The sequence below is a fragment of the Saccopteryx leptura genome, chromosome 8 (genome assembly GCF_036850995.1).
Source record: "Saccopteryx leptura isolate mSacLep1 chromosome 8, mSacLep1_pri_phased_curated, whole genome shotgun sequence".
NCBI classification, from domain to species: Eukaryota; Metazoa; Chordata; class Mammalia; order Chiroptera; family Emballonuridae; genus Saccopteryx; species Saccopteryx leptura.
Genome location: NC_089510.1, coordinates 9,767,689 through 9,793,550, shown reverse-complemented (window position 1 = coordinate 9,793,550; position 25,862 = coordinate 9,767,689). Strand labels below are relative to the sequence as shown.

General features: G+C 46.1%; 2 protein-coding genes across 5 annotated transcripts in view; one reads left to right on the top strand and one right to left on the bottom strand.

Annotated features, from left to right (window-relative positions):
• The window catches only part of USP25 (ubiquitin specific peptidase 25), a 119,773-nt gene extending 106,918 nt beyond the window's left edge, over positions 1-12,855 (top strand). For all 3 annotated transcript variants that reach the window (XM_066347318.1, XM_066347317.1, XM_066347319.1), the window contains 6 exons: positions 4,460-4,638; positions 6,480-6,558; positions 7,624-7,703; positions 8,795-8,918; positions 10,907-11,102; positions 11,402-12,855. In XM_066347318.1, the coding sequence (XP_066203415.1) occupies positions 4,460-4,638; positions 6,480-6,558; positions 7,624-7,703; positions 8,795-8,918; positions 10,907-11,102; positions 11,402-11,574 (831 nt within the window). In that variant the 3' untranslated portion in view covers positions 11,575-12,855. The remainder of the gene's footprint in view (positions 1-4,459; positions 4,639-6,479; positions 6,559-7,623; positions 7,704-8,794; positions 8,919-10,906; positions 11,103-11,401) is intronic.
• Positions 494-25,640, bottom strand: LOC136379776 (helicase-like transcription factor). 2 transcript variants are annotated; one of them, XM_066347325.1, is made up of 5 exons: positions 25,309-25,582; positions 21,208-21,388; positions 20,882-20,962; positions 16,431-16,597; positions 494-888 (listed from the first exon to the last, which is right to left on the bottom strand). In XM_066347325.1, exons 1-5 carry the CDS (start codon positions 25,392-25,394, stop codon positions 849-851), a joined length of 555 nt encoding a protein of 184 aa, XP_066203422.1. In that variant the 5' UTR covers positions 25,395-25,582; the 3' UTR covers positions 494-848. The 2 variants fall into 2 exon arrangements, 1 of the variants encoding a protein (XP_066203422.1); XR_010746796.1 differs by lacking the exons at positions 494-888; positions 21,208-21,388 and having other exon boundaries at positions 15,510-16,597; positions 25,309-25,640.
• Between the last annotated feature and the right edge of the window lie 222 nt (positions 25,641-25,862).

Genomic DNA, 25,862 nt, shown 5'->3' with positions numbered 1-25,862 from the left:
GCAAGGCGCGTACACGCAACAGCTGCTATGAGCTGATGCTTCTGGTCCTCCCCACCACCTCCTTTCTCTAAAATCATAAATTCAAATAAGAAAAAAACCATTGGAAACACCATCTATTTCTTTTGTACACAAGGTAGTTAATCAAAAATGATTCTGGGTATCAGGATCTGTGTTCACAGATAAACTGATACACAGTTTCTTTTTTATATTTGTCCTTTTTTGATGCTCAGATGAAGCTAGCCTTGTGCCACTGTTAGGGAGCCGCCCCCTTCCTCCAGGCTTTGGAGCAGTGTAGACATGGTGGGACTCCTCTTGTCGTGGAGGACGTGACCCCGCAGGGCTCCGAGACGGTGTGGGCGGACCCCTGTACTGAGCACAGGCCTCGCGCAGCCTCTTGTCGTGGAGGACGTGACCCCGCAGGGCTCCGAGACGGTGTGGGCGGACCCCTGTACTGAGCACAGCCTCGCGCAGCCTCTTGTCGTGGAGGACGTGACCCCGCAGGGCTCCGAGACGGTGTGGGCGGACCCCTGTACTGAGCACAGGCCTCGCGCAGCCTCTTGTCGTGGAGGACGTGACCCCGCAGGGCTCCGAGACGGTGTGGGCGGACCCCTGTACTGAGCACAGGCCTCGCGCAGCCTCTTGTCGTGGAGGACGTGACCCCGCAGGGCTCCGAGACGGTGTGGGCGGACCCCTGTACTGAGCACAGGCCTCGCGCAGCCTCTTGTCGTGGAGGACGTGACCCCGCAGGGCTCCGAGACGGTGTGGGCGGACCCCTGTACTGAGCACAGGCCTCGCGCAGCGGCCTCCGGTCTTCTGTCGTTTGCTCGTCTCTTCAGTGTGTCTGCCTCTTAAAGCAGTCCTGCCAGTTCGTATTTACCCAGGTGATATCTGAGAAATCAAGGTGTTCCAGCTTTTTCACATAAAGTTACATGTATCGTTCTTTTATAATTTTTAAAGCTTTTACATGTATTTTTGGTATGACCACCTCTCTAATCTCAGGTGTTGAGCTTCCTCCCATTTTTTTGGTCTTCCAGTTGGCTTTTTGGAAAGAAAAAGCCTTGACAATACCCGGCTGCCACATCATTTTATCTCTTCTAGTTTATTTTGGTTTATTTTCTGTCTCTATCTTCTTGAAATAAATGTTACTACTCTGTTTTGTTTCAGTTGGAATTTTTCTTTACCCATCTGGCTGTGCCCTGTCGATGGTGATATCTCACATTCCCAATTTTAATGTATTTATAATTGTGACTCTTTGGGCCCCAGATTTGTTTAAAACACTGCTTTTAAGCTCCTAAGGCATTTAGTTTGGGTGTCGCCTTTGGTTTTAATTCTGTGTGCATTGCGTTGTGGCCAAGGCTCCTGGCCTGCGTGATGCTGACCCCATGAATGTGCCATGCGTCCTTAGCTCTCGGCACACGGCCAGCTTTTAAAAAAGTTTGTAAACATTTTAAATATATGTATGTGTGTGTATATATGTACACATATATATGTAGTATTATATGTATAGGCACACACGCTCTCTATCCAACTAACATTTTAGATATAAATGCATTAAGACTTGGAGAACTATATGACTTACTGATTTTATGTCACAATTAGTAAATGATATACTAGCTTTCTGAATCTTAGTCTAGCCAATTTTTTCTTAGATCTTACTGTGTCCAGAGTGTATATAGCATGTTGGTATATTTGGTATCATCTAATGCAGCGGTTCTCAACCTGTGGGTCATGACCCCAGCGGGAGTCGAACGGGGTCGCCTAAGGCGACCCACAGGTTGAGAACCGCTGATCTAATGTGTGTGTGTGTGTGTGTGTGTGTGTGTGTGTGTGTGTGTGGTTATAGCAAAATAAAGTCTGTAAGAAGTTACAAATTCAGAATGATTTTGTCATCTGATTTAGAAAAGTAAAAAATGTTAAGGAAGAATCATTTGAATCTTCAGAACCAAAGATTCAGAGGGACTTGAGCCAGCCCTCCTGGCGGAGTTGTCAGCAGTGGGTGGGCGTGGACAGGGAAGGCGTCGTGCGTGTGGAGAACTGGGGGAGCAGAGGCGTGTGTGCATCTGGGAGACGGCCTGGCCTGGGGGGCTGCGGGAGGTCCTGGTCCGAGAGGAGAGACAGGAAGGAAGAGGACACTGGCGATGCTGGTGTGATTAGTAGGACCCTCTTACAGGACTGGTGAAGAAGTTAAAAAATTAAATGCAAAGCCGTTCCATGCCTTTAATGACGTGTCACGTTTCATTCTGTAAATGTGGTGGTTTTATTGTCGTATCTGTGATAACGAACTTAAAGTATGGAGAGGACAGTCTCGGTTCTGAGTGTCAAGGGTCCTGAGGCGTTAATAAAATGAGGCAAATTTAGCAGCTCAACAGTGTGAACTATTAATGATAGATCGGGTGCAGAGCTCTGTGAAATACATCAGCTTCGTGTATCTGTTGACAGTCTGACAGAATAGATATGATTACAGGCTACTTGAAAAGCTAGAAAATGAAATTTTAAAAATGAGGAATGTGTGCTGATAGAAAGTGTTTTTGTGCAAGTGTGTGTTTAAAAAACTACCCTAGAGGCCTGACCAGGTGGTGGTGCAGTGGATAGAGCGTTGGACTGGGATGCCGAGGACCCAGGTTCGAGACCCCAAGGTCGCCAGCTTGAGCGCAGGCTCAACTGGCTTTTGAGCAAAATAAAAAATGCTCACTAGGCCCTGGCCGGTTGGCTCAGTGGTAGAGCGTCAGCCTGGCGTGCGGGGGCCCCGGGTTCGATTCCCGGCCAGGGCACACAGGAGAGGCGCCCATCTGCTTCTCCACCCCTCCCCCTCTCCTTCCTCTCTGTCTCTCTCTTCCCCTCCCGCAGCCAAGACTCCATTGGAGCAAAGATGGCCCGGGCGTTGGGAATGGCTCCTTGGCCTCTGCCCCAGGCGCTAGAGTGGCTCTGGTCATGGCAGAGCGACGCCCTGGAGGGGCAGAGCATCGCCCCCTGGTGGGCAGAGCGTAGCCCCCGGTGGGCATGCCAGGTGGATCCCAGTCGGGCGCATGCGGGAGTCTGTCTGACTGTCTCTCCCCATTTCTAGCTTCAGAAAAATACAAAAAAAAAAAAAAAAAAATGCTCACCAGCTTAGACCCAAGGTCGCTGGCTCAAGCAAGGGTTATTCGGTCTGCTGAAGGCTCGCGGTCAAGGCACATATGAGAAAGCAATCAATGAACAACTAAGGTGTCGCAACAAAAAACTGATGATTGATGCTTCTCATCTCTCTCTGTTCCTGTCTGTCCCTATCTATCCCTCTCTCTCTCTTTCTCTGTCCCTGTAAAGAAAAAATAATAATAATAAATAAAGTGGTTAAAATGGTTAGTTTAAAAAAAAAAAAAACTACCCTAGAAATCAAAACATAACTCTACTGGTTTAAACACCTGCAGGTTGTAAATTTGGCATTTACTTACGAAAATGTGGATAATCTTAAAGAAGTAAATATAATCTTATAATGAAAGAAGATACATATATATATTCCAGCTCTCGAACAGAAATCTATTCAGTGTTTATAAAACAAGCTAGCCTCTATTCTGAAAGTAGGTAGGAACATGGATAACTATTTACTGTTATCATTTCTGATAACTGTATATCTCCAAACCATAATAAATACATTTTCACACACTCAGTGCATACAGGTTTCTTGTATACAGCAGTGTTTGATATGTAACTGTATATTTCTATATGAGCAAATATTTTTAAACCATCTTCTCATGTCTGGAAACATACTAATATTTATTTCCCATTATAATTAATCATAAATTATGAGGTGTTTCTTGCGATCAAGAGAAAGTAAGCACCAGCCTCAAGGTAGTAATAGTGATAATATTTATTAGTAAGTAATTATACTAATAAAGTGCAAGTTTTTTGAAGCAGCAAAGAATTTGTTCTGTGGCAACTGCAATCTCAGGGCTTGCATTTCATCCCTAATTTGTGGACTATTCAGCTAAAAGGGAGTTGTGGTAATATTATTAGACATTCAAGAGCCAGCCATCTTCTTTCAGGAGAGCTGCATTTTAGTCCCAGAGTATCAGAAGCCACTCAAGCTGATGCTAGAAAGCACAGGTTAGGAGACACTGAGTATCTCATTCCAGGGATGCCTCTGAATAGACTTCGACCAGGCTTCCACAGGCTTCCACAGGGTTTCCAAAATCACTTAGCATGGTCAGCTTAAGAGATATTGTGTATTTTACCACTTCTTTGTGTGGAGACAAAAAGGGCATTTATATAATGATTGGATAAGGAAGGGCATATATGGTCAGTTTTTTTAGAAAGTTCTTTTAATCTATGGAACATAGAACAATATTCATGGATGTACTACCTTGTTTGTAATACTTAGAAGGAAAAATACATATTTAAATGCAAGAATAATTAAAGTTAAAACATTGAAGGATTTAATTGTTATAATTAACCAAAACTGACATTTTGTTGCAATCTCTAGGCAATTAAGTTGGAGTACTCACGGTTGGTTAGATTGGCCCAAGAAGACACCCCACCAGAAACAGATTATCGTTTACATCATATAGCGGTCTACTTTATCCAGAACCAAGCACCAAAGAAAATCATAGAGAAGACATTGCTGGAACAGTTTGGAGACAGAAACTTGAGTTTTGATGAAAGGTAACTGAAAAATGAAAACTATCTAATTCATATGCTATAATTGTTCTTGTGTGTATAGCTCCCGGTGCATTTTTTGATTATTTATTTTACACATACACAAAGATGTTTCCATAAATACAGCATAAAATCTGACTTGACTTAATTGAAACAGTTGCCATTTGGCCCTGGCCGGTTGGCTCAGTGGTAGAGCGTCGGCCTGGCGTGCAGGAGTCCCGGGTTCGATTCCCGGCCAGGGCACACAGGAGAAGCGCCCATCTGCTTCTCCACCCCTCCCCCTCTCCTTCCTCTCTGTCTCTCTCTTCCCCTCCTGCAGCCGAGGCTCCACTGGAGCAAAGATGGCCCGGGCGCTGGGGATGGCTCTGTGGCCTCTGCCTCAGGCGCTAGAATGGCTCTGGATGCAACAGAGCGACGCCCCAGAGGGGCAGAACATCGCCCCCTGGTGGGCGTGCCGGGTGGATCCCAGTCGGGCGCATGCGGGCGTCTGTCTGACTGCCTCCCTGTTTCCAGCTTCGGAAAAATGAAAGAAAAAGAAAAAAGAGTTGCCATTTATAATTATAACCTTTAAAAGCTGGAACCGAGAATGATTCAGATCAGTTTAGTACATGTGAACCGAGCCAAACAACAGCATGGTACACAGAAGAGTATATACCATTACCACTGTCTGGTGGGACTCAACCAGAGAAGAGAATTTCCCAGCCTTTACACTAGGAATATTTTGAGTCAGATAATTGATTAAATTAATTTTGGTTTACCAAAAAATGTTTTCTCTTGGAAACTCCTATAAAACTATTTACTAATTGCTCAAGTTTTAAAGTTAGTCTAGTTAGAATGAATACTGTTTTTTAAAAAAAGGTAGGTCTCAGTTACAGATCAAAGATTGAAGTATTGGAGATTATTTTAGAATACAGAAACATTCATGCTGTCTTGGAATTCATTGTGATCACATTCTAATTCTGAAATAAGTGACTATCCTTTTCTGACCGTTGCAAAAACACCAATGAAAACTATGGTTGGCAGAGCAGAATGTAGAGAGAGACAACCTCGGGGGTTAATTCCTGCTCTCCACTCTGTCTGCTGTGACACTGAGGGGAAGTGAAACAGCAGCAGCTGCACTAGGTGTAGTGTGCGCGTCTTTTACTGGGTTACAGATGACTACAGGAGCTCAGAAGCAGGACTGGTTCTGACCTGACCCTTACTATTTACCTGTGAATGCACTGTGTTCCAGTGAATATATGCTATTGAATTGGGGGAAGAGATTTATGGAATAACCACTTTCTTTTACAATTATTTGTCCTAGGGACTGCAAGTAGCTAATTTGTTTAATAACCTAATTTCTGTTGTGCTTGAAAGACAGAGTAAGAGGCATATAATAACTAAATATATTTTGTGGGAATTTGATTCTGATCATAAAATTTATTGGAATGTCCTCATTCTTACCTGAAATGATAGGCACATTTTCAGTGCCTTTCTACTATTTGCAAATAATGCCATTTGGGGAAAAATAAAATGTAATGTCTCTTGAGCTTGCTAAATAAATAGAAATTATTTTTGAAAGCACATTTTTTTAACCTATGCAATCTTTATTATCATTTAAAAACTATATATAAAAATAACATGGTAAATTTAACTTAGAATTATTGATGCTATCTTTTTTATATACTTTGTAACCATCCAATATTGGTCCCAAGAACACATCTTCCTTAAAGTTATCTGGGAGTTGTTTCGTCAGGGACAGTGGGTTTCATTTTCATATGTGTTGAGTAGTTTAATATTGTATAACACACTTTGCAGGTTTTAGGGATTTTGCTTTTGATTTGGGAATATATTTCTTCTATTTAAAGGTGTCATAACATAATGAAAGTGGCTCAAGCCAAACTTGAAATGATCAAGCCTGAAGAAGTGAACCTGGAGGAGTATGAGGTAATGAGCTTTATGAGGCTGCATTGTGGATGCGGAGGGAGATCTGTGCTTCACTGACCTCTTTCGTTTCAGCACAACTAAGCACCTGAGAAAATGAGGCAGAGCGGGGGAGAGAACCTTCCACAGTTTTCCACAGCGACCAGGTTAAACTGGTTAACGTAACCTGCGTTCTTAAATGCTAGCCTTCATTCTCCATTTGTTTCTGTTCATACTGGGGGGATGTTAGAAATGTAATGAGTGGATTTTATATATATTTGTCGCTAGGGGGCAGTGTTGTGTACATGAGAGAGCCCTCGTGAGGACTGATGTGCTTGCAGCAATTTTCATGCAGTTCTCTGTCTTAACTTTGGCTTTAAAATTAACACCTCCGTTTTAATTTACCAATTCAAATACCTAGTATTTATTCAGACTTTACATTTATTATACTCGGTATATTATATATCTTATATGTATATTACTAAACATAATATTTATAATACATTATTCATATATATATTTAACTATGTAGTGTATTTTGAATTTATAAACCCAGTTAATTTTTAGCTGCTCCCCTGTGTTCCTCTTGATTAATATTTGGTTCCATTTACAAGCTTAATTATTTTAGATTCCCTTAAATAATTATTGTAATTCACCATTATTATTACAGATAAAAGGAGAGATTCAGAAAACACTCATTTATTATGAGACCGCTTAGCTACTTTAATATGCTAAAGAGTGCTTTGAAAAAAGTTAGAACAAATGTATAGAAGTGTGGGCATCAAAAGCTTTCCTTTTGTGATCAAGAAAAAGGCAGGACTATCTGCATCACCGCTTCTACTCGGAATGGCGCTTACTGCGAGGTCACGCGGGACAGGAGGGCAAACAAGCAAAAAGCAAAATATAAAATATACAATTTTGTTTGTTATTTTACTAACAAGTCTTGACTTAGCTCTGGTTTATATTAGTTTGGCACTCTCTGCTTCTATGAATTCAGAGTTATCGGAACAGTGTATCCTCTCTGAAGAGCTTCCGTTGTAGTTTTAGCATCTTCCTGTATAGACTTCTAATATTTTTTTTCACCTACAGGAATGGCACCAGGATTATAGGAAATTTCGGGAAACAACCATGTATCTCATAATTGGGCTAGAAAACTTTCAAAGAGAAAGGTAAGGAAAAATGGACACGGCCAAAAGGGAGAGTTTGATTTTTGTACTTAATTCTATTCAGATATGCCCTTATCCGTAGGAATGATTTTATTCACAATATTCTTAATAAATGTTTTATTTTAGAACCGTTCTAGATTTACAGAGAAATTGTACAGTTAACGTAAGAGTTTCATATCTCCATATGCAATGTCTTTCATTCTAAATGAAATCTGTAAGGTTAGTACTGGTGTCTTTGTTCTGACCAGCTCTGAACAGCTGCAGCTGCAGTTCAGGGTGAGACGGGGAGAGTGAAGCCTGGAAGTGTGCCGGGGACCAGAGAAGCAGGCGGCCCGCACCTGGCACTCTGGGGCCCGAGCGTGTCTTCAGGCACCGCCTTTCCCGTTCTCTCTGAGCGACCCTGGCCTCAGCCCAGAGCTCTTCCGGTCTGTCAAGTGTGCTGGGGACCAGAGAAGCAGGTGGCCCGCACCTGGCACTCTGGGGCCCGAGCGTGTCTTCAGGCACCGCCTTTCCCGTTCTCTCTGAGCGACCCTGGCCTCAGCCCAGAGCTCTTCCGGTCTGTCAAGTGTGCTGGGGACCAGAGAAGCTGGAGGCCCGCACCTGGCACTCTGGGGCCCGAGCGTGTCTTCAGGCACCGCCTTTCCCGTTCTCTCTGAGCGACCCTGGCCTCAGCCCGGAGCTCTTCCGGTCTGTCAAGTGTGCTGGGGACCAGAGAAGCTGGCGGCCCGCACCTGGCACTCTGGGGCCCGAGCGTGTCTTCAGGCACCGCCTTTCCCGTTCTCTCTGAGCGACCCTGGCCTCAGCCCGGAGCTCTTCCAGTCTGTCGCTGCGCCCGAGCTTTCAGCTACTAAAATTCAGCAGTTGTGGCCTTTCCTCCCAGTTCGTTTCATTTTGGTTTTTGATTCTTGTATTTCACTTTTAAAACATAACAATTACCTCTGTTTTTAAAACAAGGCTCTCAGGCCTGCAGTGCATCAGGTGATGGTTTTTATTATAAAGTTGTTTTGAAGAATATAAATACTTAAAAGTATTTTATAACTATACTTGACTTTTTTACATGAAATACTAATGTTCTGTTTCTTATCATTTTTAAGTTATATAGATTCCTTGATGTTCCTTGTCTGCGCTTATCAGAACAACAAAGAACTCTTGTCCAAAGGCCCATACCGAGGCCATGATGAAGAGTTGATATCACATTATAGAAGAGAATGTTTACTAGTAAGTTGAATGCACATCGTATCTGTTTACCTTTGTCTTACCTTCAGCCATGTTCCAGACTCACCTGTGATTGATTGATTCTGTGAACTCCGAGGAGCCAGAGTCATGGTGATGTCTGCAATCTGGGTTTGCTCCCTTCAGATAGGAGAACAGTCTCAATTCTTTGTCCCTTCTTCTTTATAAATCTTACAAATTGCCCTGGCCGGTTGGCTCAGCGGTAGAGCGTCGGCCTAGCGTGCAGAGGACCCGGGTTCGATTCCCGGCCAGGGCACACAGGAGAAGCGCATATTTGCTTCTCCACCCCTCCGCCGCGCCTTCCTCTCTGTCTCTCTCTTCCCCTCCCGCAGCCAAGGCTCCACTGGAGCAAAGATGGCCCGGGCGCTGGGGATGGCTCTGTGGCCTCTGCCCCAGGCGCTAGAGTGGCTCTGGTCGCAACATGGCGACGCCCAGGATGGGCAGAGCATCGCCCCCTGGTGGGCAGAGCGTCGCCCCTGGTGGGCGTGCCGGGTGGATCCCGGTCGGGCGCATGCGGGAGTCTGTCTGACTGTCTCTCCCTGTTTCCAGCTTCAGAAAAATGCAAAAAAAAAAAAAAAAAAAAAAATCTTACAAATTACATATGATAAACCATCAGTTTTCTTAAAATGGGATCAGAATGATTACATTTTTAACTTAGATTTCTTCATCACACTACCACTCCCTCTTGGTGGGAGAGGAGAGACTGCATAGAGTGAGAGGAGTATTCCAGAAAAATAATAAATTTTCTTCTGAGTTTTTATAATTAGCAGTATATTGGGTATACATAATTCAAAAACTCATTATAATGTATAAGGTTACAGTATATCCTTTTTTACTTATTAATTAATAATTTGCCTTGGAATGCATATTATAAAAATAAAAATAGATACTTTAAGGTTTATCACATTTAACTCCCTTAACCACTAGGTAAGGAAGCTAATAGTATCCCATTTTTAAATAAATAAACTGAAGCTAAAAGATTACTTTTTGCTCAAGATTAGCTAATTATAGGTTAGTGGCTGAGTTTGACTTTAACATAAGCTTCAATCCTGTGCACAAGAATGATATAATATAAACATAGTTATTGTACTTTAAATTCAGCTTAAAACTATGATTATTTAAACATTGTATTTATTATGCTAAAAACGTAAGATTTCAAACCTAAACCCTTAAATATGATATCTCTTATTTTGCCTGTCTGCCTTACCTCTTTTGTCTGTGTCAAGGATTTCTCAGTTCTACTAGGTTAAGGGTCAACATACTAGGCCTACAAACCAATCTGTCACTTGTGTTTATAAATGAAATTTTATTGAAACACAACCATGCTCATTTACATATATATATGTCTGCCTTTGTGAAACAATGGCAGGGCTGGGTAACTGCAACACAAACAGTGCCTCCCAAGCCTAGAACTTGTCTGTCCTTCACGTGAAAAGCCTACTGGTCTCTGTAGCATATCGTAAGCTCCCTGAGAGCTTTCTGCATTAATCACTTAAGCACCTGCACCTAGGCACATGGTGTGAACACCGCAAAAAGTTTTTTAGGGATAAATGAATTACCTTTATATTTTTGTACCAAGGAATATATGGCCCTTTTTATTCAGTGCACATTTATGGAGAAGATGATGAAGAGTTCTTGAAAATACAGAGTTTGAGTAGAGTGCTTATTAAATTTTAGTTTGGGGGGTAGTTCCTTCCTGGGGAATAACTAAGAATTGGCCCCTGGAGTGATGATCGGTATAAAGCTGAACATGAACTCTAATAACAGGACAGTATTTCCCACTCCCTTTTATTATTATTTCTGTTGTTATACACATAGCTCTTCCTAAGAGATGATTTTTCCTGATGACTGCTGGTTCTGATACTGTTTGTGAACATACTTCTTATGTTGTCTTCAGTATTTACACCTACCAGTATTTTTAATTGATTTTATTGTGAGAAGTGAATGCCCGTTCTTTTCCTCCTTGCATGAAGAAATTAAATGAGCAGGCTGCGGAACTGTTCGAATCTGGAGAGGATCAAGACGTTAACAATGGGCTGATTATTATGAATGAGTTTATTGTCCCGTTTTTGCCCTTGTTGTTGGTGGATGAAATGGAAGAAAAAGACATCCTTGCTGTGGAAGATATGAGAAATCGGTGGTGTTCTTACCTGGGACAGGAAATGGAGTGTAAGTTCAAAGAATGGGGGGGGGGGGCAGAATTAAACTCCCTGACCGGGCGGTGACGGATAGAGCATTGGACTGGGACACAGAGGACCCAGGTTCGAGACCGAGAGGTCACCAGCTTGAGCGCGGGCTCATCTGGTTTGAGCAAGGCTCACCAGCTTGAGCCCAATGTTACTGGCTCGAGCAAGGGGTCGCTCTATCTTTGAAAGCGAGCGCCCGGAGTTCATCCCTCATGGTGGAAGGTGATGCTGTGTCCCACATGCACCTTGTCCTTAGTGACCTATACTTGTTTGCGCCCGCAGCACACCTCCAAGAGAAGCTGACGGACTTCCTGCCCAAACTGCTGGACTGCTGTGCAGAGGGGAGGGGCTTCCAGGAGCCCCCGAAGCTCCCGCCCTTCTCCACGCTGGACCTGTGCGAGCGCTTTGCCCGGGCCATGCTGTCCCTCAGCCGGACTCCTGCCGACGGAAGATAAGTGGCCCGGCCTGCCCTGAACACGCTGGAGACAGCTGTGGTTTCTTCCGGTTCTTAACCCTTGCCTTCCTGTCAGGGTTTGCTTGTTGCTGCTATAGTTTAACTTTTTTTTTTTTTTTTCATTTTAATGACTGCAAAACACAGAATAGACTCTACAGACTTTAGCCGGACTGCAAACAATAAAGCTGAGAATCATCGCATGGCGCTCAGACTCTGTTTTAACCAGAACTCGTGTAATGACACACCTGATTGGTCTTCCCGCGGGAAGCCCTGCTCCAGCCACCCTCCGGTCCAGTATTACTCCGCTTCTAAGCCTTTCTCTGCAGCTTCCCACCCGGCCCGGGCCCTTCCGTGGCCGCAGCCATCGAAGTGTTCAGCACTGTGTACGATACAGAAATATTTTGTAGCTTGTAAATGGAATTAAAGAATAAAGTTTTATTTATGGCTACCTATGTGTTTGTAAGCAGGTATATTGTACATTAAGGTATTCTTTTAGCTTTATCAATGAATTTGGGGGAATAAGCGTGGGCAATGAATAGAGTAGTACAGACTTTTAATTTTGCTCTAATGTTAGCACATTGGAAATTAAAATATTTGACACCTAAATATATATATATATTTTGATTAAGTTGTTAAACTTAATAGGGCACTTAGGCCTGTTTTAAATACAAATCAGGTTTTCACTAAAGTGAGCAACTAAGTCAACTACACTGAAACTCTTAACCTTTTCTTAGATTCACCTTTTATTTTTTTTATGTATTTCCAAATAATATAGCAAGGTGATTGTTTCCAGAGATACCAGGGGAAAAAAAAAAAAAACTTGAATAAGGGCTATTTAATAGTGACTTATAAGAAACATGTATATGTGTGTGTTTGTATATACACATATATATGTATGTATATACACACAGAAGGCACACATGTCCACATATAACACACATCTTCATAATGGAGGACAATGTTTTGCATTATAGATACTCATTCTATTTTTGTACTTTGTATACCACTTTCATTGAAAATGTTCTCTACTAATCCGTGCTGTGAAATGAACTTGATACTGTTGACCTAGAATTGATCAGTACCTTACCTACTTTCATTGACCTCCTTTTCAAAGAGGAAAAGCTGTAGAACATTTTAAAAATAGAACTGCTGTTTAAGATTAATGGAGTAACATTGTGAATGAAAACCAATGCTTTAAAGGTAATCATGTTACCCACAACCTATTTTTTGAATATATAAGAATTTCTTTATAAACACTGCTTTGTTAGCATAGTAAAACATATCCTTATACTATGTGTACGTCTGTTATAGCGTCGCCAAAAGTGCTCTCTGTAAGTGCGCCTCACAAGACCCTGGGTGAAGGAGGGGAACGAAGAGATGGAACTGTCTCGGAGGCTCCTTACAAAAGAGCCCGTGTGCTGCTGGGGGACTGATGTCGGATTGGCTCTGTTTCTGCTATAAGTGGGGAGTTTGAATGTGGTAGCTGCCAAAGTGTACTTGGGGTTAGATTCTAGAGTCTAGCAGAATTCATGCTCTGCACAGGCTTTCAGATTCTGTCAAACTAGAAACTTCCTGTGAAGTTTCATCAAAGCTTTTTGTGAACCAGTAGGATGCAAGCTCAACGGAGGGAGGGGTTTTATCCTGTTCCCACTGTATCCTCAGCACTCAGTACAGATCCTGGAACATAGTAGCTGCTCACTAAGTACGTGTCAGACAAATGGACGAAGAAGGAGAAGCCGGGCAGTACATGAGAGGCGGCTGTTACCGATACCGGGCAGTGGAATGGTGCACCTGCTGATGGGCTGGGCCTGAAACGAGGGTAAGGGGCAGCTGGAGAGGCAGCTGGAGAGGCACGGTGGGTGAGTGACACTGACCCCCGCCCCTCCTGACAGCCCCCACCATCACGAAAACGGGTCCTGAGGGGAGAACCAGGCCTGAGGTTAGGGGGTATCCTTCTGCACAGGGGCAGCCGCAGCCCACACCTGAGGTTAGGGGGTGTCCTTCTGCACAGGGGCAGCCGCAGCCCACACCTGAGGTTAGGGGGTGTCCCTCTGCACAGGGGCAGCCGCAGCCCACACCTGAGGTTAGGGGGTGTCCTGCACAGGGGCAGCCGCAGCCCACACCTGAGGTTAGGGGGTGTCCTGCACAGGGGCAGCCGCAGCCCACACCTGAGGTTAGGGGGTGTCCTGCACAGGGGCAGCCGCAGCCCACACCTGAGGTTAGGGGGTGTCCTGCACAGGGGCAGCCGCAGCCCACACCGCAGCTCGGCGGGTGACAGAGGGTGACCTCTGATCTGCCATGGCTGTGCTCTGCTCGGGGTCACCGGCTCAGAATGCCCAACTCACTCACCCACCTGCTCGGACCCGCCCTTCCCACAGCAGCTCAAGAGCGTCCCTCTGCCCACTTCCGGCCAGTGTGCTCCCCCTGCTCTGAGGTCCCACAGGGCCCACTCGGCGTGCGGACTGCTCGCTCCCTCCATCTGCTCATCCATTCCTTCATTGACTTTTTAACTATTATGTGCCAGGTATTATTACAGGTAGTTTCACTTGGTAATTAGTTTTATGTTTTTATCTTATCTCTACAAGCAAACTGTACTCCACTGATTAAAAGGATTACAGTGTCAATTCCCGGCCAGGGCACATAGGAGAAGCGCCTATTTGCTTCTCCACCCCCTCTCCCTTCCTCTCTGTCTCTCTCTTCCCCTCTGGCAGCCAAGGCTCCATTGGAGCAAAGATGGCCCAGGCACTGGGGATGGCTCCTTGGCTCCAGGCACTAGAGTGGCTCTGGTCGGGGCAGAGCGACGCCCCGGAGGGGCAGAGCATCACCCCTGGTGGGCGTGCCGGGTGGATCCCGGTAGGGCGCATGCGGGAGTCTGTCTGACTGTCTCTCCCCGTTTCCAGCTTCAGAAAAAAAAAAAAAAAAAAAAAAAAAAAAAAAAAAGGATTACAGTGGAACCACCAGGGCAAATGCTAATTAACGTTGTTTGTTTTGAATCTTCAGCTCCTTTATCAACTGTGATAGCTAATTCTGACTTTTGTTGCACTCAGCCTCCTAAAATAATGCTTAACTTAGATGCCCGACCATTTGTAGAGCTATTTTACACAGCTCTCATCTCATGAAATAAAGTATGCACTTTTATGAAAAGTAATCCAGTTGTATTGTTACCCCGGGAATATTCAGGGTTATTCAGACCCTAACTGAAGCAGAGGATTCACTGGACGTGTTCTGGTTCTGGACGGAACCCAGGGCAGCTCCCAGAGCAGGTCCTTAGGGAACAGAGACAGGGACAGGGCCCTGAGGCCGCGCCACCACCAGGAGGTCATCAGCATCTCACAAGGGCCCCCACGATCTCTCTGACGCCTCAGGTTTCGGAGTCCCAGACAGAGACCTTGGAGGCTCAGCATGAAGGGTGGAGGCCTGGTCCCTTGCCCGACAGTCTCACCACACTGCACCCGGCTGGGGGTTGCTCCCCAATGGAATGGGGGTGCGAGCACCCGAAGACCAAGAGCGATCAAAGGGAAAGGAGGCTCCCTGGCGTCCCCAGTGAGCACCGCTCGCCCCTCGTCCTTCGGACCCTCCCGCGTGTCACTGCGCTTTGCCTGAACCAGCGCTGCTCACCTTCCCCGCTCACCTGGCCCGTGGAGCCCCGACAGCACCTGCAGCGCAGCGGTGGACCCTCTGGAGGACGGCGTCCCAGACCCCTCGGTGCTCGAGTGAAAATTAGCCCAGAAATACTCCGAGGTGCCTGACTCTGGGGCAGTGGACAGAGCATCATCCGGGGACGCCTGAGACACTGCGCTCCCAGGTTCCAAACCCCAAGGTCAGAATGACCCCATGGTCACTGGCTTGAAGCCCAAGGTCACCAGCTTGAGCCCAAAGGTCGCCAGCTTGAGCAGGGTCACTGGCTCCCTTTAGGCCCCTGGGTCAGGGCACAAATGGAAAGCAATTAATGAACAATTAAAGTGATGCAACTAGGAAATGATGCTTCTCATCTCCCTTTCTCGCTAAAAATAAATTTTAAAAAAATTCTGAGTGAACTTAAGCAAAAGTAAATGTCTTTACTCCACTCCAGACAATTTTTATAAATTCATGGTTTTATCTAACATGAAAAATACACAAAATGAATATAGGAATACATAAATCTTAGTTGTTTTCCTATCTTCTATAAACCTATAAAATAGCCACATAGCCTAACCAGGCGGTGGCACAGTAGATAGAACGTCAGACTGGGATGTGGAGGACCCAGGTTTAAGAGCCTGAGGTCGCCAGCTTGAGCGTGGGCTCATCTGGTTTGAACAAAGCTCACCAGCTTGGAACCAAGGTCGCTGGCTTGACAAGGGGTCACTCGGTCTGCTGTAGCTTCCCAGTCAAGGCATATATGAGAAGGCAATCAATGGAGAACTAAGGATCAATGATGCAACGAAGAATTGATGCTTCTCATCTCTCTCCGTTCCTGTCTGTCTGTCCCTATCTATCCCTCTCTCTGACTCTCTCTGTAAAAAAAAAAAAAAAAAAAAAAAAAAAAAATCCACAGAACACTCATGTTGGTAGGAAATCTACCAAATGAAAGAACACAAATTAATTTTCTTGGGAGCTGATTTCAGCTAAGTCTCCTCAACCATTTAGCTGACCAGCTCCCACCTGGTATAACTTTCTGACTAACACTAGAAATAAACTACTCGGCAGTGGAGAGTAAGTACTAGTAACTGGCTTAGGAAGAAGTCGCTCCCAGACTTTTCTAACTTATACCTGGGAAGACAATTCTAGAATATCATCCCTGTAGTAAATACGTCGTCAGAGGCTCTCTGATCCAGTCAGAAGAAGGTATGAAGATCTGAAACACGTTACAACACGAACCTTGAAAGCAGCACGCGCAGTGAAAGCAGAGACACACAGAGCCGCGTGTTGTCCAGTTCTGCTCGTAGGAACTGTCCAGAAGAGACAGCGCCAGACACATCAGAGGCTGCCGGGCGGTGGCGGGAGGGGACGGGGGAGAGTGACCGCTGATGGGGACGGGCTTCTTCCTGGAGCAATGAAAACGTCCTGTAATCAGACAGTGGTGACGGCTGCACAGCCTCGTGAACATACAGAAAACCAGTGAATTGCACACTTTGAAGGGGTGGATTTTATGTGAATCACTACTCAGAAATAAAAAAAAAATTACAGGGAGGGAGGAGGCTTAATGAGAGGTTTGGCATGAAGATAAATTGTTTTAAGGGTCTAAGAAAGGCATGGAATTTGGTATTTCTGTTGAGGCGAAGATAAAGAGTGGGAGAAAAAGGGCATAGAAGAAAACCCCTGATAGTTACATCCTTGGAGTCTAAACTTTTTTGGGGGAAAGGTTTTAATTACCTCGCTCAAATCATGAGACAAATTCTTATTGCTCGTTAAGCACTAAAAACACCGCCTGCAGCCTCTCGTGGTTCTCCCGGTCCACGAACTGTGCAGCCGTCTCAGCTGCACATCAAGCAGTTTCACTGTGTTGCAGCAGCACCCTCACTCGAGCTTTGTAAGAACTTCTTATTTATTTGGAATAAAAGCTCAGTCTGCCGACCATGCCAGGAAATCCTATCCTAACCATCTATACTTGCTCCAGTGAAACTCAGAGACTCCCCTGGACTCTCTTTTCCTCATTCCCTGCATTTTAATCTGGGTGTCTTTAGTCTGAGTTAACTGAGAAGCCGTCTCGTTCTGTGAGCTAAGCACATTCCTTCAAAACCACAGGCATCCTCTCCTTGTTGGGCCCGTGACGATCACAACATTGGCACGCAGGTAGAAAGAGAACTCAGTTTGCTTTTCCCAGCACACCCCTGGTGACCTCAGGGAACCCCACTTGAGTGGGAGAGGAGTCCGGGTGATTCCTGTGTGCTGACCACGTCCGGTGTCCCCCACGGTTCTGTAGTGACCGGCCCATTCCCCGGCACCAAAATATTTTCTACCTTTCGTGAAGGGAAGAGGTAGGTGTAACCTAGGATTATGGGCACTCTGGAAGGGTAAACTAAGGAGGGACTTAATCAAATATATATTTTATAAAATAAGTACAGAGATGAGTAAGTTATAGCAGGAAGACTTTAATACAGCAGCTGACGAATTCCCTGACCATAAGGGCTGTAAAAACTACAGAGATTATTGTTTTCCCTTGGAGACTAAGAGGAACACAGATAATCTTTCTGTCAGATGCAATATTACTAACAACAGGGAACTGTCACAGATAATGCCTTGAGTTTCCCGTGCTTTTGCCACTAGTGGGAGAAAAAGACAAAAGAGGGGACCCCAGGCCAAGCCTCTACGTCCCCCTCAGCCTGACCACCTGACTCCCTTGGGGACTGAGTAGTTTTCAACACCTGAGTTTTCTGGCGAACTATATATATGTATCATTCCAAGAATTAAAATTTTAGAAATGTATTTAAATTCCCTGATCTTTTTTCTCCTTCCTTCAGATTTACAAGTTGCATTTTTTCATATTATGTTATCAAATTCATTATAAAAATAAAAGGGAATAAACAGCCATAATCCAACTACCCAGAAACCACCAGGTAACAGTGTATATGGGACATAATTCAAGGCCATAAGACAATGAGACCTCAATCCTCACAAAGTATTTTCTCGAGTTTGTTACTATGCTAAACATTCTATACTCATAGTCTCATTTAGACCCCACAAGCCAACACGATGTTACTATTCCTATTTTAGAGATGAAGAAAACCAGACTTTGGGAATTTATCAAGGACACATAAGAAGCCACAAAGCCTAAATTCAAACCCCTTCGTCCATCTCCAAAGACTGACTTCACTTGTCACATTATCCCCTAAAAGGCCAAGGACTGCCATGAATTTTAAGGGCCCCCATACACGTGCCCTTGACACACAGTTAATGACTTTTCAAACGTTCCCTACAGTCTGGTTCTTCTCGTTCAGTTTCAAAGAAGATATATTTTCTTCCTACCATTTCCCACCCCTTCCCTTTTCCAACTTGCCCAAGCTTGGAAACATACAAACAAGCTCACTGAAATCTCCTGAAACGCCAAGGCGACTTCCAGTGGGTGAAGGACACAGGCTGTGACAGAGCATTCCCTCTGCACAGCTCTGCCCTGGGTTTGAGACAGGAAGGACATGACACTTAAGTCTAAACATGCATCAGCTAATCCCGAAAAACCGGCACACTAATAACCCAAAATGTTTTACCCAGAGTGAAGACACGTGAGCCACTCAGGCAAGTAGAACAGTGACTGCATCTGCAGAAAATGTGTTCATACACAAGCTACCAGAAAAACACAAAACAAAAACCAATCAAATGTGCCACAGAGCCAGGAAGGCAGAGCTGCCTACAAGGGGAGAGTTTGTTTAAACAGGAAAAGAAAGGCTCACTTCAATGGCCTGTACTCAGAGGTGAGCTCCGGGTTCAAAGAGATGTGAGGAGACTGCTCCCAACTTACTCTGGCCCAAAAAGGCGAAGAAGGAAGACCATCAGGAAGAATATGGAGAACAGAGAGGAGCCAGGCAAGTTTGATACACGTGTAAGAAGACTAAGACACGCTTTCTTGTTCTGACTGGGGTGAGAACAGTGCATATGAAGTGGAAGAAAGGTTATCCCGAGATAGTTGGGGTCGTACTGTGTTCTGTGGCGTTTCTTCCCTTAACAGTGAATATTAGAGACCACAGTGCAAGTGCATGCAGATCACACCCATTTCTGTTTTTCTCTATCGTGGTGGGAGAAACATATTAAAAATATTAAAAAGTATTTCCAAGTGTCCAGGTCAGTGGACACAAGGCCACTATTTCAACCTTGGCTGGGGTCAGTCCTGCCTATTCAGTGCAGTTCGATGTGGGCTCACACACAGATGTTTTAGGGCTCCTTAGGTAGCTATCCCGTACAGCCTCTACAGACTCGTCACTGACTGATGGCCTACCAGAACGGGGTTTCTCCACCAAACTGCCAGTTTCATACCTATTTAGTGCAGTTCGATGTGGGCTCACGCACAGATTTTTTAGGGCTCCTTAGGTAGCTATCCCGTACAGCCTCTACAGACTCATCACTGACTGATGGCCTACCAGAACGGGGTTTCTCCACCAAACTGCCGGTTTCCTTCAACTGCTTATCCCACCGAGTAATGTGATTCCTATGTGGTGGCGCTTCGTTATAAACGTGCCGATATTCATGTTGCACTTTGGTCATGAATTCGAATTTAGCGAGCCACAGAACACACTGAACTTTCCTCTGTACCGTCCACATCTTGACTGGCATGGCTGTGGGCTGCTCCGCTGTATACACGGTGTTACGTCATCATCTGCATATGCGCACATGCTGCCACATCATCCTACAGAAACTGGGAGGGTTTTCCTTTTATTTGGTGCAGATTTCACATTTCTATCGTCTTTTGTTGCTTTCCTGTGACCGGTCAAAAGTGCACCATGACTTTACGGACACACTGTATATATCTGCAGCATTTTCATACATCAGGAAGACTATTTTGAAAACAACTCAAAAGTTATGTAACGAACAATTCTAGACCCAGAAGTCTACTTCTTAGCTTTCCTGAAGAAATCACAGAGATGCACGCAATGTAATGCTCACGACGGCCCCGTTCTATCAGCAGGTGAACTGAACTGGGTAAACTGTGGTGTGCCTGTATGCAGGTGTTAAAAAGAACGGGTTTGCAGAGTAGTCAGATTCAGGGACACAGTAAGAGGGCGGCTGCCAGGGGAACAGGAAGGGGTGGTGAGTCCCGTCTGATGGGCACGGCGTTTCAGCGGGAGGTGCCCAAGTCTGCAGGTGGATGGTGGTCAGGACAGCAAAGCTATGTCCACGGACTACCACTGACCTGGACACTTGGAAATGTCCACAGACTACCACTGACCTGGACACTTGGAAATGTCCACGGACTACCACTGACCTGGACACTTGGAAATGTCCACGGACTACCACTGACCTGGACACTTGGAAATACTTCTTAATATTTTTAATATGTTTCTCCCACCACGATAGAGAAAAACAGAAATAGGTGTGATCTGCATGCACTTGCACGGTGATCTCCAATATTCACTGTTGAGGGAAGAAACACCTCAGAACACAGTACGACCCCAACTATCTCCAAATGAGATGCCCGCAGGGAGCAGGGACAGCAGAGAAAGGGTCTTCGGCCAGCACGTGGCCGACGACAGGTGCTGGTTTCCCCTGAAGAGAATAAGGGTGACCTTCCTACTTGGCTCTGCATAACCCTACACTTTACAAGAATGTATCCATGCAACATCTGTATCACCTGAAACCCTCACCAACTTGATTTTAAAGTACGTGGCTTGCAAACTCACTTTTGTGATGTTAACCTCCTGCTTCTGGCCGAGTCGGTGGCAGCGGTCGAAGCACTGGTCTTCGGCGGCGGGGTTCCAGGCCTGACAAGTGGAGCAGAGGTCGCTTTAGCACCACCGTCAGCTCACGTTCTCTCAGGTTCAGTTTACTTATGTCAAGCCCTCAACATACATTCAGTCAGTTATGATCTATTTCGGAAGTTTGCCTCAGAGATTCTCACAATTGATGATAACTATGAACACCGGCTGACTTTAAAAGGACAAATTGTTTTCATTCTTCATTTTTTTTACAGAAATAATAACATAGCAAAGTCTACAGAGTTACTTACCGGATCCATTAAAAACACTCGAGAAGCTGCAGAGAGGTTCAGACCAACCCCTCCTGCTTTCAAGGACAGAAGCATTACGGTTGGAGAGCCTGTTTCAGTGCTCTGAAAACACTGAATTGATTCAGCTCTTTTCTTCTGGGCCATTGAACCGTCCAAACGAGTGAACACAAATCCAGAGGCTCTAACGGAGGAGGCAGAGAGACAAGTCACACTCCCCATACAATAAACACACGTTCAGTAACTACAGTGTCTCCATGTCACCAATCCCCCACTCGTTTACTCTGACAGATACTTACTAACCATCTACTACAATGGCAGGCTCTGCAGTCAGTTTCTTTTTCAATAAATTCAGGCTTAATCTTTAAAATCCCATGCTTCCAGGAAATATTATTATTATTTTTTTTAGTGACAGAGACAGAAAGAGGGACAGACAGATAGGAGGAGAGAGATGAGAAGCATTAATTCTTTGCTGCAGTTCCTTAGTTATTCATTGACTGCTTTCTCATATGTGCCTTGACCAGGGGGCTACTGCAGAGCGAGTGACCCCTTGCTCAAGCCAGTGACCTTGGGCTCAAGCCAGCAACCTTTGGGCTTCACGCCAATGACCATGGGGTCCTATCTTTGATCCCACACTCAAGCCAGCAACCCTGCGCTCAAGCTGGTGAGCCCGCGCTCAAGCCTGAAAAACTTCTAATACACCTATGCTACTCTAAGATGCAGAAAAATATCAAAGGAAGGGTATGGAAAGATAGTATCAAAAGGCTTGAGAGAAATGAGCTTTAAACAAGGACAGATGAGAATTTACTCTAAACCAGGGGTCGGGAAACTTTTTGGCTGAGAGAGCCATGAACGCTACATACTTTAAAATGTAATTCCGTGAGAGCCATACAACGACCCGTGTACGTTATGCATTATCCAATAAATATTTGATGTTGTCCCGGAGGACAACTATGATTGGCTCCAGCCACCCGCAACCATGAACATGAGCAGTAGGAAATGAATGGATTGTAATACATGAGAATGTTTTATATTTTTAACATTATTTTTTTTATTGAAGATTTGTCTGCGAGCCAAATGCAGCCATCAAAAGAGCCACATCTGGCTCGCGAGCCATAGGTTCCCGACCCCTGCTCTAAACCATTCACATACTAAAACCTCACAAACCAAGACTCTGTCCACATTACTATTATTACACATAGAGACATCAAACTGGCTGGCGTCAAATAAAGGTAGATGTAAAAAATACATTAATAAAATATTAATGTATTTTTTTTTACAGAGACAGATAGAATCAGAGAGCAGGATAGACAGGGACAGACAGACAGGAACGAAGAGATGAGAAGCATTAATCATTAGTTTTTCGTTGCATATTGCGACACCTTCAGGCATCCCCAAACTACGGCCCACGGCCGCATGTGGCCCCCTGAGGCCATTTATCCGGCCCCCTTGCCGCACTTCCAGAAGGGGCACCTCTTTCATTGGTGGTCAGTGAGAGGAGCACTGTATGTGGCGGCCCTCCAATCGTCTGAGGGACAGTGAACTGGCCCCTTGTGTAAAAAGTTTGGGGACCCCTGCTAGTTGTTCATTGATTGCTTTCTCATATGTGCCTTGACCGCGGGCCTTTAGCAGACCGAGTAACCCCTCACTTGAGCCAGGGACCTTGGGTCCAAGCTGGTGAGCTTTCTGCTCAAACCAGATGAGCCCGCGCTCAAGCTGGCGACCTCGGGTCTCGAACCTGGGTCCTCGGCATCCAGTCCGATGCTCTATCCACCGCGCCAGCCACCACCTGGTCAGGCTTAACCAGATTTTTTTTTTAATTTTTTTTTTATTTATTCATTTTAGAGAGGAGAGGGAGAGACAGAGAGAGAGAGAGAGAGAGAGAGAGAGAGAGAGAGAGGAGAGACAGAGAGAAGGGGGGGAGGAGCTGGAAGCATCAACTCCCATATGTGCCTTGACCAGGCAAGTCCAGGGTTTCGAACCGGCAACCTCAGCATTTCCAGGTCGACGCTTTATCCACTGCGCCACCACAGGTCAGACCAGGCTTAACCAGATTTTAAAAAAGGAGGCTTAACTATGTAACATTTTATTTCAATTAATTCTTACAATTCTTCCCTATTTACAGATACTTTCACAGAATTAGTAAATAACAGAGCTGAAAACTGAACCCAGCCTGACCCCTACATTTGGGATCCAGCATTTTGACATAAATTACTTTAATATGGTATACATTAACATCTTCCTCTTCACCCACACATATCCCAGAACAAAAGCTTCATGAAATATTTACTGTCACTCTATGGCAGTGGTCCCCAACCCCGGGGCTGCAGACAGGTACTGGTCCATGGACCATTTGGTACCGGTCCGCAGAGAAAGAATAAATAACTTACATTATTTCCATTTTATTTATATTTAAATCTGAACGATGTTTTATTTTTAAAAAATGACCAGATTCCCTCTGTTACACCCGTCTAAGACTCACTCTTGACGCTTGCCCCGGTCACATGATACATTTATCTGTCCCACCCTAAAGGCCGGTCTGTGAAAATATTTTCTGACATTAAACTGGTCCAGCCTGACCAGGCAGTGATGCAGTGGATAGAGTGTCGGACTGGGATGTGGAGGACCCGGGTTCGAGACCCCGAGGTTGCCAGCTTGAGCGCAGGCTCATCTGGCTTGAGTGAAGGGCTCACCAGCTTGGACCCAAGGTCGCTGGCTCGAGCAAGGGGGTTGGTTGCTCGGTCGGCTGAAGGCCCACGGTCAGGGCACATATGAGAAAGCAATCAGTGAATAACTAAGGTGTTGCAATGAAAAGCTGATGATTGCTGCTTCTCGTCTCTCTCTGTTTCTGTCTGTCTGTCCCTGTCTATCCCTCTCTCTGTCCCTGAAAAAAACAAACAAACAAAAAAAAAAAACCGGTCCGTGGCCCAAAAAAGGCTGGGGACCACTGCTCTATGGGATGTCCTCTGATCTCTCTCTCTCTCTTCCTAATGTTAATGTCATGCACTAAAAGGATGCCAAAATCCATTAATAACTTCCCATGTTCCCGCATAACACTTACTTCCCCTTTCAAGTTTCTTTTTTCTATCCCAGTCCAGTTTTGTTACTCTGAAACGGAGCTCATCTCCCCAACCCATTAAAAATGGTCCTTAAATAGAGTCTATGCTTCAACCTGGACTGGATCAGTTTCTCCACTAGAACTCTTGGGGGCGACACACCCGTCATGTCACATTGTATCAAACTGCAGATGTTCTCCTGGGAAAACAACAAGTCGCCCCTGAAAGACATGCCTTTGAAGTCCATTGCTGCTGCATCACTGACCACAAACAGTCCCCGCAACGTTTGGGGCAACCAGAGGGCCTGAGCGGCTGCCCACAGTGCTGGGAACTGAGGACCAAGGGCAGTTTCGGAAACTGACTATTGCCGAATGAGGACAGAACATGCATTTGACTCCGTGACTACCACAAAATTATGCGGGGGTGCTTCTGGGTTCGCCTGGCTCCCCTGCCGCCGGCCGGCCCCGCTCCCTGGGACAGACGTCTTTCCTCGGGCCGGGTCAACTCAATAAGCGGGGCCGAGCCGCACGCTCCAGGGCAGGGGCGGACGCGCCTGGGTCCCCAGCACGGTCACGTCCCACCTTTGACCGGAGCTTCCAGCGGGGCGGGGGGACGGGAAGGGGACAGGTGGGACAGAAAGGAGGTGACAACGCTCTTTTTCAAAGAAAACATTAGAGTCCCCGCCACTAAAGTCGAGAGATGTCGCCTGGGGACTCCGCGACAAGTGCCCGGCCAAGAGACGCCCGCAGACACCTCCCGCGCCCCTGTCACCTCAGCGGGGACGCGGGGAGCCAAACCGATAAATCACCAACTCAGCGGGACGGAGGAGGGGGGCACTCGGCCTCCCCAGGGAAAAGCTCCCTCCCCCCCGCTTGTGATTTAATTTTTTTTATTTTTAAGCCTCTCAGGAAAAGTCTCCTTTCCTGCGCTCTCAGCCCCAGGAGCAGCAGAGCCCTCGGAGCCCCGAGGCAGCGAGGGGGTGTGTTCCGGGCCCCGCGCCGCCCCGCCGCGCCCCGCCGCACTGCCCCGAGGCCTCCGCGGTCCTCACCTGGAAGCCGGACCCCGCAACACAAACGGGCTCGCCGGCGGCGTCGCTGCGGGAGCACCCCCTACCCGGACTCCAGGACCGCACATCCGCACCGACTCCCACCGGCCGGGACTCGGAGTCGGGACGCCGGTGTCGCCGGGCGAGGCAGAAGTTCCGCCCGGCGCGCCTTATTGGCTAGGTCCCGAAGGCCGACGGTATGTCTAACCAATCCAATGACAGAGATCTCGCTATACGACCTATCGACTCCGGGAAGAGGCGGGACTCCCAGCGGGTAGGTTGGTACCCTTTCCGGAAGTGGTGGCGGGTCTCCGCGGAGCAACGGCCGGCGTCCCTGGCAGCCGGAAAGCTGGGAGACGTGGTGGTGCCGGAGAAGCTGCGCGGAGCCCGGAGCCTTCGCCCAGAGCCTCCCGGGCGGAGCACAGGTGAGGACGTCCCCGGGAGAGGCTTGAGTGGTGGGGAAGGAGGGACGGGGGAGGGTGGAGGCACTGAGGTGTGTAGGGACCCGCCTTACCCTGAAGGTTGCATGAGAGGTTGCATAAGGAACAAGGAACTTA

Coding starts and splice junctions, on each gene's coding strand:
- LOC136379776 (XM_066347325.1), bottom strand. CDS start 25,394: ATGTGCGGTCCTGGAGTCCGGGTAGGGGGTGCTCCCGCAGCGACGCCG. Junction 21,389..25,308: donor TTGCGGGGTCCGGCTTCCAG/GTGAGGACCGCG, acceptor CTCCTCCGTTAG/AGCCTCTGGATTTGTGTTCA. Junction 889..16,430: donor CTGCGCGTGCTGCTTTCAAG/GTTCGTGTTGTA, acceptor TTGATTTCTCAG/ATATCACCTGGGTAAATACG.